Source organism: Cryptomeria japonica, chromosome 9, assembly GCF_030272615.1.
Source record: "Cryptomeria japonica chromosome 9, Sugi_1.0, whole genome shotgun sequence".
Taxonomy (NCBI): domain Eukaryota; kingdom Viridiplantae; phylum Streptophyta; class Pinopsida; order Cupressales; family Cupressaceae; genus Cryptomeria; species Cryptomeria japonica.
Window position 1 is genome coordinate 256565164 of NC_081413.1, and position 15267 is coordinate 256580430.

A 15267-nucleotide genomic window follows, 5' to 3' on the forward strand; every position below is an offset into this window, starting at 1 on the left:
CACCGAGATAATTCTTTCAGGAATAATATAATATGTTACTGGTTACACAATACAAGGGGTGGCTCATTGTCAGTTTGACTCATTGTCCAAAATATAAAAAAGGGACTTAAACCCAATTATGATGTATACAAAAATTGAACTATTATAGTTGCATCTAACATATGCATGGATTACAGTTCCCTTCAAGTACATAAGTTGTCACATAACTTTTCTATACTTAATTCACACAGAATACCCAACTACAACCTTTTTTGCATATAATACACAAAAATAGTCATTTCTCAGCAACTATACATATCTAACACATAATACTCTTGGCAATATATATCCACACCAACTGACTAACAAGTTGAGTCGACTGGAAGGGGTGAGACCAGACTTATAAACATGCCAAAATCACCAAAGTGTCTTCACCTAGTGTCGGCTTCCATCAAGAGCATTAATACAACAAGTAGACATGTAGACCATGTTTTCCAGCACATCTAAATAGGACCAAATCTAAAGCATCTTGAGATATGTGTTACCATATTCGGATAAGACTAGACCCAAAAGCAACTTCCAGTAAAGCAGAATATCGGACCTCAAAACTGTGCACACATGATAAAGAAATATTACATATATGAAGAAAACTATACATGCATGCTGGATAACATAGGATATTCATGAAATCAATGAAAACAATGACAAATAGATCAACACAAATTTCCTTCCTAAACTCATTGGATATGGAAATGAAAATCTAAAGTGGGGTTGGGACCCCTGTTCCCACTATTTTGTTGCTACAATAAAAATCCCATCTTTGAAAAAATTTTCTTGTCTTTTTTGGTTTTGGTCATTTCACTTCTTGTGACATGACTCTTTTTCGCTTGCTTAATTCTTTATGTAGGAGTTGCAGCCCTCTCTCTATCTTTACCTAGTCAGGTTGACTAATTCAAAATATTATGAAGCATTGAACATTTTTTAATTGATATAATTTTATTTGAAGTATTTCAGTTTTTTTCATCTTTCACATGCTTTAGTTTCTCGTATTGACTTAAACAATATTTACATGGGCACTATGTCTATCATTATGCATATATCTAATTTAATTTTACTTGGATTTCTATTTTTAATTCTATTAAAGTGCTCAGAATGGCCACAAGTTATTTATTCTGTTGTAGTTATTTAACTATTATTTGCATGAGAAACAAGATATATATGATATCTGTATTCTAGATATGTATGCCTTTCTTTGTGCTCATTATTGTTGGCATGGAAAGAAAATGAGGTTCAATGTTGCACCTCTAGGTTGTAACCTATGGAGGGTTAGTACTCACCACAAGTTTGTATACCTAAAAGGGGCATTGCAACTTTGGTTCGAGTAGACACTCTAAGGGAGCAAGCTTATATAGATGAAAAAGGGAGAATAGAATGAAAAATTTTCATTATTTTATTTTTTTATTTTGTTTCACTAGATTATTGAGTGTCATGATTTGCAAGATATTTTTAACAATGTTAAAGTAAATTTGATTGTTATTCAATGAAATAATTCTAACTCTTATTAATCTTGTCTTATAAATACCCTTCTACCTAACTTAAGGATCTCATTTTCTAGATAGCATGGTATTCACTATAAATAAGAAATGGAGACATAGATATGAGGATTTAAGTCAATAATGGCAACAACTAAAAGGTTTTGTTTTCCTTTCATAGGGAGACTATGTTATGGTGTATTCTATTAAATATCAATTCTATAACTGTGCATCCCTCATTCCTCATTTAAATGGCAAATCTAAATATGTTTTCAATTGTAATAATGTATCTTTCAGTCGTCAATTTAATTTTTCCTTGCTTTCAGTTGTCAAATTAATTTTTCCTTAAATTTATATTTTTTCTATAGATACAAAAACGAAAATAGGCTTGATAACTGCTAAGTTTATTTATATAGAATATGAAATTAATGCTTTGATACATTGATTAAGATTGTTTTATAATTCAATGTTTAATTAGTGTAATGCAAACTTTAAACTACATAATTTATTTCATCAAGAGTACTAAAAATCTACAGTTATTTTGCTTGAAAATTTATTTGAAAAATTTAAACTATACAATTTATTTCATTAATAGTATTGAAAATGTAATTTTCTCAAAAAAATTGTAAAAAAGACAAGAAAATTGCAGACTTTCATTTAAATGTTTTTGTTTTTTTTTAAACAAGATTAGGAACTAAATTTTTAGATAAATGAATCATCATATATGCTTAAAAAAAGTAAAAAATAGAATAGAACAAAGTAATTTAATCTGCACTAAACTCAATAGAGATAAAAGATGCCAATGACATAAAAGACCAATAAAATTGAAGTGGTTCATACCTGTTAAAAAAGTGGATTTTTTTTAATTTTCTATGTGATAAAAGCAATAATAGATAATGTTTTCTTCACAGCCTTGGTCTCTTATTCAATAATATATGAAGAACAAGGAATGTGAATATCAACGGTCGGAGCCCACAACCAAACAATAGGTCTCCTCTAAGAATCCTCCAAACACCATGAAAACATCGATGAGAATGAAGATAAAATGAAATAAAACAAAGTAATGTGATGATTGCATGTTATTATTTAAAAAAAAAACGCATATCTAGTTTCATTTTCTGCTTATACTTCTACTATATATTTTAACTATGTTACAATATTATCCAGAATAGTAAATAAATAAGAATGTTTTACTCTTAAACGAAATTAGTTAATTTATACTTACAAAATAGTTCATAAATAAATTAAATATTAACATATTTTTGGGAAGAATTAAATAATAGAAGTGTTTTACTAATTTTGAAGGCAAATATTTTTTTTTGCCATCTACATTAATGTAGGTTGATTAATAAAATGAATAAATTAAACATAGACCACTCTAATTAAATGTTTTGTTATAATTTAGTTGATAGGATTAGGCTTTACCAAATAAAAATTAGGATCATGTTTTCAATTCATAATTATTATAAATATTATAAATATTTGTGACTAAATAGTGAATCCTAATTAATGAATATAATGTGATTCATGTCTTTGAAAATATAAAATGAGAGAAAAACAAAAAAATTATTGTGTTTTGTATCATTGGTTTACTTCACTATTATGTATTGACTCCACAACTACAACGCTGCTTTATACTTGCAAACTCAATTTCAAATGGTATCTATATATGTTTCCATGTACTTTTTAAACAAATTAACTAGGAGAAACAAAAATGATCTCTCTTTTAGGAACTTGATATTAATTTGTAGTATTAGAAAATTTCTTGATACATAACACACTTCAATATGGTGAAGAGAGCCTTGGGGAATTGGCAATTAGCACCACCAAAAAATATTTTCAGATTTTTTTTCTAATTTACTTGTTGAGATATAGATGCATACATATATTGCTTTACTTGATAGAAACAAGACAACCTACGTACACTTAAATCAGTTTTAGATTAGGTGATACCTCGGGCTTAGAGCAGTATGCCAAACCTTTGTAGTTGAATCAAGTTGTAATGGCACTAATTCTATCATACATGAGAACTCCGAGAAGAAAAAATAACATTTTTTTTTGGTGGGTCTTTCATTCAACCATTATGGAGGCGCTTTTTCTATGGAATTGGCAATAATTGTATGATATTGTTTCAGCATGTTGGTTCAGTTACTTTTTGATAATTTAGATAGATATCTCTTAGAATCCAAGAAATGCTGCTATTAAATTATGCTCTCAAACTTTGCTAGCATCCCACCAGCCTATGTAAAAATGGGAGCATTAGACCAAGGCTTGGAGGTACCAAAATTTTCTCAAATTTTGTAGATGCAGTTTCTCTACTAGATTTGTATGAAAAATATGAAAGCATGGATAGGGCATGAAACTGTTTGATAAAATGCATTAAATAAATATTTTCACATGGACTATAATGATTTAATAATACACCCAAATGGTTATAGGAAGCTTCAAGAAATGAGATTGGCATGTGTACAGAAAAATTTGACAACCTTTACTAGCAACCTGATTGGATGTAGAAGATCTTGGAATGCGGTACAATATATGTCAAAACATGAAAGACATATAGTCTTGATTGAAAAATGCATTTGTTGGAGAGGTTTTATAAACCCTCAAATACTGCAAATGACATATATTAAATGTAAAAGATGTAAACTTATCAAAATAGGGTAGAGACAAATGCTTTGATATCGACAAATCCCTAAATTTGAGAAACTCAAATGATTAGATAAATCTAAGATTGCAATTTAGTTGTCAATCACTAGCAATACATAGTGGAAGCAAATAAAATGAAGACATACACACAACTAGAGACATGCAACATCCTCTATTGCTTCAAGTACTAAAATTTGAAACTGAAACTCTTACAAAAGAAAAACTCAAACTGAAAAACATAAAAATTAAGTAATTAATAATAATGCTTTTAGTATTTTGGAGCTTCCCAAACTCTAGAAGACTTGAATCTTCTTTGAGCTATCCTATAAACTACTACTCACTTGGAACTGCACACACCTAGAGAAATCAATGCTCAACAAATGAAATACACAACTACTATTGTCAACTCTTAATCACTCGAAGAACACACAAAACATTCCCTACTAAGCACAATTTTTTTTAAGCTACTAACTAGGAAATGCTTATTGACATTCTATTTGTTCAGGCTACACAAATTTACCTCTCTCATTCAAATTCAAACTAACCTACATAAGTAAATTGTTTGTACACAATTAAATTCAACTATAGCAATGTAAGGAGCAAGTCATAGTTTGAGATCCCAATGAACTATTGGCAAACTCTAGGTTTCATTTACTATTTGTTTCTCATAATAGGATAGGTGTGTACGCGAGTACATGACAAAGGCTCAAACAACTTGATTTTCCAACACTCCTCCTTTGCTCGGGTCATCAAAAAAGGTCATTCTTGATACAAACCAACAATGCTAAAGTTTCTTTCTAGGCAATCAAAACTATCCCTGCTATAAGGCTTGGTGAAAATGTGTGTTAATTCTTCTTCACCATTTTTAACTAATCATTTGATATGATGATAACCTATTTCAATGTGATTTCTTCTTCCATAAAAAAAATATTTTTCATCAAAGCTATTGATGAAACATTGCCACAATAAATTATGGTTTCATCCTCTTGTTGTTTCTTCAAATCTATGAAGATTATTCTTAGCCAAATTGCTTGACATGCTATTGTGTTTTCTACTATATACTCAACCTCAGTTATAGATAAGGAAATAATGGGTTCCTTCATAGAAGCTCATGAGATTAATCCCAAATGCAAATGCAACACACAACCTATTGTGTTCTTGCTATAATCTACACTTCCTACCCAATCACTACTTGTGTAATTAACTAGCCTAAAAATATTTTTTGTATTATACAAAATTATAAGCATGTCTAAATAAGTACAAGGAAATACTTCAGGGAATTCATGTAAAAGAGAAGAATGATCATGTAGTTCATCAGTATCAGAGAATATCGTTCAATAAATTTTAATTACATAGAACAATATTTATATAGATAAAAATGAGGAACTCATGGGTTCCATATGAAACTAATTAATTAACAAATAATCCCTAATATAAACTAACAACCTCTAACAAACTACTAACAAATATACATATCAAAAAAATCACGTGTAAGGTAATAATGGAATAACGAACATTCTCCCCTTATTACATCGTTGTTTTAAAGAACTAATAATAGAATCTTGAAATGTTGCAAACTTAACACATGCAAGAGGCTTTGTGAAGATATCAACACATTGTTCCTAAGTTGAGGAGAACTAAAGCTTGATGTTATTTTACTAAACATGTTCTCAGATGAAGTAAAATTAATTTCAATATGCTTGGTTCATTCATGAAACACTAGATTATGAACAATCTTGAGAACATTTTGATTATCACAATATAAAATGGTAGGCTCACTTTGAGGTACCCTCAATCCTTCTTGTATGTGACATAGCGAAACAACTTCATAAACTGCTACAGTTGCTAGACGATACTCTGCTTCTATTGAAGGATGAAAAGTTGTTGCTTGCTTCTTACTTCCCTAGGAAATAGGACCGAAACCCAAGAAGAAAACAAATCTAGATGTCGATTTACTATCATGTACTAAAGCAACATAATCAACATTTGTATATCTTGTCAAGATGAATTGATCATTCCTTTTGTATTCTAAACCGTGATTCCTTGTACCTTGGATATACATTAGTACTCATTTTGCTACTTTCCAATGGGAATTTTTGGTTCTTGCATGAATCTTGATAGATAATTAATAGAAAAATTAATGTATGGTCTAGTATAAATCAAGTAAATCAAACCTCCAATTATTTGACATTGGAGAGTTGCATTCACCTAAGAAGATGTATCAAATGTAGATAACTACAAACCTGATTCCATAGGTGTAGGCATGGGTTTGGAATCCATCATTTTGAATTCCTCAAGCAATGTCTTGGCATATTTCCTCTATGACACAAAGATATGGTGATTTGTTTGCCATACCTCTAGGCCTATACAATATTTTAGTAGCCTGAGACCTGTCATATCAAAATCCTTCTTGAGATCATTCTTGGTTTCCTCGACAATTTCTTCTAAGTTGCCTTTGATAACCAGGGCATCAACATATACATTAATGATCACAATATTCTCCCCTTGATCCTTGAGGTAGATATTTGGATCATATGGATGCCTAGTGAAACCATGTTTTAGCAAATGCTCATCAATTTTGATATACCAAGCTCTGGGATCCTGTTTGAGAACATATAGGAACTTGATTAGCTTGCACACCTTTTCTTCTTTACTACTTGCAACATATCCCTCTAGTTGAGTCATATAAACCTCTTCCTTAAGGTCTCTATTAAGAAAGTCACTTTTAACATCCATCCCGTATAATTTCAATCCAAATTGTGTAGATAAAGAAAAAATTATTCTAATTGTTTTTTATATTTCTTGTGGCAATGAAGGTTTCCTCATAGTCTATCCCTTTTTTTTGGGCATAGCCCTTAGGTACAAATATAGCATTATGATTGTCTATACTTCCTTCTATTTTATATTTGTAGGATTTTGCCAAGATCAAGGGCACAATGAAAAGCATAAAAGAGACAATAGAATGACAAGAACAAACTATATTCTCATCAATATGCAAATGATCAATTGGATTAACCAATACAATGAATAGAGGCCTGCTTATATAGGCAAGGCCATATGGATGTATGAACACACAAATATGACATGTGGCTCAATGAGAAACAAGGGTAGGTAAGAAATACTAGGGGTAGGTAGGAGAAATAATATAATATTCCACAAGAGGTGGATGACCCACCGAATGTGGAGTTTAACAGCAAAATAAGACCACAAAAGGTAGAATTTCTCCTACAAGCTCTATCCCTATGTGCACACTTCCCTAAGTGTCTCAAATCCAAACTACGAAAAGATGCATTATCCTAAGTTAACTAAAGTAAGTGTAATAATATCCAAAATGAATATTTATTTACACCAACACCGCCCCTTAAGTGCAGCTTAGGGGAATGAAGACTCAAGTCAACAATGCAAGATGGGTCCCAACTACTAGGCCATGATAGGTACCCATGTACAATATGAAAATGCAACCAAAACTATGCAATGCAATCTCTCACAAACGGAGAAAGGTAGAAAACCCAGTGGGAAAAAACTCCCCCCCAAAAGAGAGATGAATGTACAAAAGACTCTCAAAGAAGAAGGACAAAATCTCAAAGAGGAAAAAGTCCCCCCCATAAGAGAGGAAGGAGAAGTCAGTTGACCCCCCCTAATGACACATCCCGCACCCCCAAGAGAGCTCACAACTGCTGGAACTTACTCTCGGTGAAAGGTTTGGTGAATATGTCAGCAACCTACTCTGCTGTAGGACAATACTGCAAATCAATGACCTGCTCCTGGATGAGCTCTCAGATATAGTGCATATGAATCTCGATGTGTTTGGTCCACTGGTGCTGGACCGGGTTCTTCGAGATTGCAATAGCACTTTGATTGTCGCAATGTAGAACTATCGGCCGTGGAGTGGTGAATCTAAACTTGGTGAGAATCTGCTGGAGCCAAATGGTCTCAGTCGCTGCGTTAACAGCGCCTCGATACTCAACCTCAGTCGAAGAGAGAGAAATAGCATGTTGTTTCTTGCTCTACCAACAAATGGGGCCCGAACCAAGGTGAAAACTGTAACCAGAAGTAGACTTACGATCAACTAGATCGCCAGCCCAATCGGAGTCTGTGTAACCAACCAAGTGAAGTCCTATGCCTGCTACATAGTGAATCCCATAGTGATGTGTACCCTGGATGTAATGAAGGATGTGTTTGGCGACTTTCCAATGAAGCTCATGTGGTTCCTCCATGAAGCGGGAAACCATGCCAACTGCAAATGAAATATCAGGGTGTGTATGAGTCAAGTAGATGAGACTACCCACAAGCTGATGATACAAAGTGGCATCAACTAGTGGAGAAGAACACTAAGCCTCAAGCTTGACTCCTGAAAGAAAGGGAGTCGAGGTAGGCTTACAATCAGCCATATGAAAGCGTGCAAGTAGATCAAGAGCATACTTGGGCTGCGATAGTGTAATCCCAGAAGGTGACTATGAAATCTCTATCCCGAGAAAGTAGTGCAAAAGACCCAAGTCAGTCATAGCAAATCTATAATGCAAAGCAGATTTGACCATGCTAATGATGGATGAAGTACTCCCTGTAATGATCAAGTCATCAACATAGAGCACAAGTATCAAGTGAGAGTCATCTTGTCGCAAAATGTAGACATTCGGATCAGAATGACACCTGGTGAGCCCTGCAGAGAGAAGAAAGGAATCCATCTTGGCGTACCAAGCCCTAGGGGCCTGCTTAAGGCCATAGAGAGATTTCATTAGTCTGCAAACCAAGGAAGTATCCTGGATGAAACCCTGTGGCTGCTCCATATAAATCTCCTCATCAAAATCACCATGAAGAAAAGCACTCTTCACATCCATCTGATGTACAGCCCAACCATGAGTTGTAGCAATAGCAAGTATCAAACGAATGGAGTTCATCTTGGCTACGGGTGCAAAGGTCTCAGTATAATCAACACCTGCAACCTGCGAGAAACCTTTCACAACAAGCTGAGCCTTATACTTATCCACACTACCATCCACTGCAAACTTGATCCGATAGATCCACTTACATTGAACCATCTTTCTCCTCTTAGGGAGATGGACTAGATCCCATGTGTTGTTCCTCATCAAGGAACTATACTCTTCCTCCATAGCTTGATCCCACTCAGGAACCCCTGATGCTTCCCTAAATGTCTGTGGATCGGAAGCAGTAGCAATGAATGCATGTGGAAGTTCCTGATGTTGTGATCAAGTTCTTCGTGTATCTGAAGGATCCCCAATAAGAGAACCCGCAAACTCAAGTGTCTGTCGAGCCCAACGAGGTCTAGGTGGAGGTGGAGAATGAAGCTCCTCAACTGCAAGTGGACCCTGAGGAGGTGTTACCCTGTGAGTCGGAGTTGAGGGAGTCTCATCATCTGAATCACTAACATCACTATCGATAATGGAGGAAGGTGGAGGAGGTAGAGAGGCTAAGCTAGGAGAGCTTTCCTCAAAGTGAACACTCCTCTCAATGAATACCTCATGTGTCTCTAGATCCATCAATCTGTATGCCTTAACACCCTCAGGATATCCAATAAATATGCAAGGCCAACTCTGAGGTTCCAATGCCTTGCATTTCTATGAAGGTGTGCGAGCCCATGCTGGACACCCAAAGACTCTGAAATGTCTCACAATCGGTTTCCTACCAGCCCCAGCTTCAAAAGGAGTAATACCTTGCAAAGCTTTATGAGGAACCCGATTCTAGATGTGTGTGGCACAACTGATAGCCTCTATCCAAAAGGCGGGATCAAGAGAACGTGCATGTATCATACAACTAGCCATTTCTTTGAGAGTTCTATTCTTGCATTCTACAACCCCGTTCTGCTATGGAGTGTATGCTACAGAATGTTGAAGATCAATCCCCTCAAATGTACAAAAATCCTCAAGTCTCTTGTTCACATATTTCCTTCCATTATCTGTGCGAAGAATCTTGACCACTTTCCCTGATTGCTTCTCCACACGAGTCTTGAAGTCCTGAAATCTGTCAAATACTTCACTCTTATGAATGAGAAAGTTGACCCAAGTGAAGCGGGAGTAGTCATCAATGAAGGTGAGAACATAGCGGGCCTTACTAAATGAAGGTGCTGGAAATGGACCTACTACATCGCTGTGAACAAGTTGAAGAACTTCCAAAGCTCTCCAAGTTTTCCCTTTATCAAACTTCTCTTCAGGATGCTTGCCCATGGAACAACCTAAACATACACCCTCTGAAAAACTAATTCGAGGTAGACCTGTGACCATGTCTTTAGTGCTTAGCTACTGAAGATAGCGTTAGTTGAGTTGACCAAACCGCTCATGCCATAGCTTACTTTCTGAATTTGAATGAGTAAGAAAGGCCCTAGAAGGTGAACTTGGCACAAAGTGGGAGAATGAATAAAGCCTTGAGTTGTCATTGACTTGTCCCACTGCTACCAAGGCATCATCATCAAGTTCCTTTACCACAACTGAATCTAGTTTAAACTCAACCTTTTTCCCATTCCCATAGTGAGTGATTTGGTAGATGGAGAGAAGGTTGGTAGACAAGTTAGGAACATACAGAACATTTTCAAATGTCCCATCATCCATGTCAACTGAACCTTTCCCTTCAACCTCTACTTGTGTGTCATCACCTATGTAAATGTGAGGTACCTTAGATGGCTCCAATGAAGAAAACTGCTCCTTTGTAGAACCCATGTGATATGAGGCACCTGAGTCAAGTATCCATTGCTATGAAGAACCTATTGTAGCCACAAATGCTTGCCCTTTTCCCTTAGACTGTGAGGAAGAGGAAGGAGATGAATCCTTCTTTGTGTAGGCGGATGGCAAGTTGATGTTGTTTTTCTTGAGAAGATTGGTTAACTCATCAACTTGCTTTGCATGGCATCGATGCTCATCATGACCATACTTCTTGCAATATGCACAAGTTGGTTTATCCTTCTTAGGTGGTGTCCCCTTCTTGGAAGAGGATGAAAAATCGCCTTGTGATGGAGAGCATGATTGTCCTTTTTCTTGGTGTGGCTTAGACTTGGATTGCTTCTTCTTTTTGTTGGAATCTTTGCCTTAACTTCCTTGATTCCCTTGATTAGCCACCAAAGCCTTGGACTTTGAAGACTTGAGAAACCCCATGTTCAACAACTTAGATTGTTCCAATATCAACATTTCTGTGAAAGCATCAAATGAAGGCATAACATAAGAACTCCCCACTGTCAAACAATGAGTTTGGAAGCTAGATACAAATGCTGCATATTCTGGTGCAAGCTTGTCCAACAAGTTGAATATCAATTGAGCATCCTTTTTGTCAATTCCACAATCCTTGAGCTTTGCTCTTAGCTCATTTGCTTTGGTGACATAATCTTGGATTGTATCAAAACTCTTGGGATCCAAGTTGGTGAGCTCATTGTCAATCTGATAGCCTCTGATTTCATCAACTTGTCCATACAATTTCTGAAACATATCCCAAGCCTCTTTGATTGTTTTACACTTCTCAATGTGAAAAATGAGGTCATCTGATACATACTTGCGTAAGGTTCCAAGAGCCATGCAATTATTTGTGAGCCATTCTAATTGAGCAATTGGATCAGCCTTAGGATCAGGTGGTGCTATTATTGTTCCATCTATGTAGTGTGTGAGACCCTTTTCCATTAATTTACTCCATACTTTAATTTTCCATGATGCATAATTATGTGGAGTTAAAGGTGGAAATTTATTAGGACTCATTGGAACAAAAATGGAAAGAGAACAAAGAGAGGCACAATCACACAAGACCCCCCCGCAAATTCACTCAATCAAAGAACACCCCCCCAAATGTGATGATTTGGCACTTTATAATTAGTGCGTATACAATGGGTCACTTGCAAAAAATGGCAAAGTGGACTTCTGATTACAATTTTACAACTGCCTTAATAAGGCCAAAAGAGTCTCAAACTGATAATGCAAGAGATCTAACTAGGATCCAAGCAATTTACAAGTACCTAATAGGCCAAATAAGACCAATATCTGAAAGTACAATTTCCACTAAAAATCTCTGAAATCTGATCATAGATTATGAAAGTAGATGAAAAAATATGCACTTTGAAAAAAAACAGCACCTGAAAAGGAGGTCGTATGAGCTCAAACGAGGCCTTTGAAGTTGCAGAATTGAGGATTGAACAGGTACAGCTGAGAGAATCCAAAAATTGTGAAAAACCTATGCAACAAAATCAGAAAATAACCACACCACTGTGAAGATCACAAAATTTTAGCCCATTTCAAAAAAAATTGCACCAAAAAAAGAGCAAAAATGAGCAAGATATGGCCTTTCAAAGTTAGACTGCAAAACTGAAAAGCTCAATGGAGAGGGGTCAAAAAAATTTCAAAAAATGCTGATGTGGCGTTGACATCAGCAAGTCACTATGTTAAATTTGACAGTCATATGACCATCACAAAAACTGCGCCTCCCTGCTGACTGGGCATCCGTACTGTACGGACTGCTGATTGGGCAAGTGACTGTGCAGGCCGTACGGATGATGTGGCAATCTGTGTATGGAGGTCTGTGTGGTGTATGGATGTCCCTGTGTGAGCCGCATGGCGGGGTCCTAGTAGGTGACTAGGTGTCTGTGTGGTTGCCAGAGGTGTCTGGGTGGTCGCCGGAGGTCTCTGCCGGTGGAGTCTGTGTCTCGACCGGCAGGAGGGGGCTGCGGTCGCCGGAGAAGAGGTAGCGGCCGGCATGGAGGGCGAAGACCGGCAGCATGGAGCTCGGCGGTGTGCAGGTAAAGCGGCCGGTGGGAGGGAATCGAGGCGGCCGACACGTACACGCCGCGGTGGCGTGGACAGGTACGCTCCGACAATAGGTACGCCTGCGATACCTACAACACACGTACAGTGTGGGGGGTCTGCGGACCCCCAAAAAACACTTTTTCTTTTTTTGATTTTTTTTTAATTTTTTATTTTTGATCACTTTTTTTTTATTTTTCAAATTTTTTTTTTTTTAAATTTCGAAATCCGTACGATAATAGCCAAAATGGGGAGAAAAAATTTCTCACCAAAATAGGTCGACTTTATAGTCGAAATTTATGGAAACAGCCTCCCGGATTCAACGGTGATGTCCAAATCTCTGTATGACACCCCCAAAAAATGAAGATCCCCAAATCCGAAAATAGAAGCCTTCCACGATGTCTCCAAAAATCGATCAATGAAACCCCAATAGCTCTGATACCATGTAGGATTTTCCCAAGATCAAGGGCACAATGAAAAGCATAAAAGAGACAATAGAATGACAAGAACAAACTGTATTCTCATCAATATGCAAATGATCAACTGGATTAACCAATACAATGAATAAACGCCTGCTTATATAGGCAAGGCCATATGGATGTATGAGCACACAAATATGACATGTGGCTCAATGAGAAACAAGGGTAGGTAAGAAATACTAGGGGTAGGTAGGAGAAATAATATAATATTCCACAAGAGGTGGATGACCCACCGAATGTGGAGTGTAACAGCAAAATAAGACCACAAAAGGTGGAATTTCTCCTACAAGCTCTATCCCTATGTGCACACTTCCCTAAGTGTCTCAAATCCAAACTACGAAGAGATGCATTATCTTAAGTTAACTTAAGTAAGTGTAATAATATCCAAAATGAATATTTATTTACACCAACAATATTGTTTTTTCAATATACATTTACTAGTAATCACTTTCTTACCAGGTGGTAGATCTACGAGCTCCCAAGTGTTGTTTTTCATTAGTGATCGATACTCTACATTTATAGCTTTTTTCCAAGGCTTTGACTCAAGTGCTTCCTGAATATTAGATGGCACAATTTTCAACAAATATAGTCATTAGAGCTAAGTTTACCTCATTGTGAGTCATGTTGTGAGCCCTTGGACCTGAAATAGAAGTGTCTGGAACTTTGTCTAGCTTTGCATCTTGAATGGTACTAGTGTACCACTTTGGTAAAGGTTTTGTGAAATTGGTGGGTATTGACTGATTATTAATGTTCTCATCATTTTTACCATCCATTTTGAAAATAGGAGCACTATCTATAGAAGGTGATGAAATGGGAGGAAAACTTGACTCACTCTTCTCATCAGAAATTACATCCCTTCTAATATAAATATTGTTTGTGTTGGGATCCATGAGGTGATATACCTTGGATTCAAGTTATTATATCCAAGAAGAATACATCGCATTGAAGTTTCATCTAGCTTCTTCCTTTTTTGTTTAGGAATATGCATATAGGAAGTGCATCCAAATACATGAAGATGGGAGATAGAAGGTTTTACCTATATCCATGCTTCTTCTAGTGTGACGCTATTAAGGGCTTTGGTTGGCACACAATTAAGAAGATAAACTAAAGTGTGAATAGCTTTAGCCCAATCTGCACATTCTATTTGATAAGCTTTCAACGTGCTTTAGACCATCTCTGCGATGATGTGATTTCTCCATTCTACAACACCATTTTGTTTAGGTTTGTATGTTGTCGTTAGTTGACACTGAATGCCATTTCCCTTCAAATATGTGGAGATTTCTGCACTAGTGTATTCCTTCCCTCGATTGGAGTGGAGGACATGAATACAATGATTTCTGTCTTTCTCCACCTGAGTGCAAAACTCTTTGAAATAGAAAAGAGCTTCATCTTTATGTTGCAAGCAATATACCCACATTTTCCTTGTATGATCATCAACGAAAAGCTTAAAGTACCTATATCCATTGTGACTAGATCGCACAGGACCACACAGATAGGTATGCATTAGTTGAAAAGGTTGGCTTGCATGATGCTCATTGGGATAGAAGGGTTCTCTATGTTCTTTTCCATATATACAGATAGAACAAACAACACTTGACTTCTCAAGTGATGGAATGCCTTTGACCATACTAGTTTGACTGAGTTTTAGCAAGTAACTAATTCTTAAATGACAAAATCAATGATGCCAAAAGAGAGCATGATCATTTTCCTTTGTCACTAAGGCTTGATTATGAGAAGTTGTATCAAGCCTAAACATTTATCCAATCTTAGTAGCACTGACAACAATCTTGTCATTTTTATACTTATCTTTGATAAGATAAATATTTTTATCATGATTGCTATCAAACTCAATCCTAAGGTTGTGGTTAAGAAATTGTTTAACATAAATGATATGTTTAG

The 15267-nt window shown here is 36.0% G+C and overlaps 1 protein-coding gene across 1 annotated transcript in view; it reads left to right on the forward strand.

The window, feature by feature from the left end:
• Positions 1-15267, forward strand: part of LOC131034457 (MYB-like transcription factor EOBII) — a 57088-nt gene that overhangs the window by 28036 nt on the left and 13785 nt on the right. The window contains exons 4-5 of the mRNA XM_057965952.2: positions 12631-12664; positions 12748-12966. Coding sequence (XP_057821935.2) covers positions 12631-12664; positions 12748-12966 — 253 coding nt within the window. The remainder of the gene's footprint in view (positions 1-12630; positions 12665-12747; positions 12967-15267) is intronic.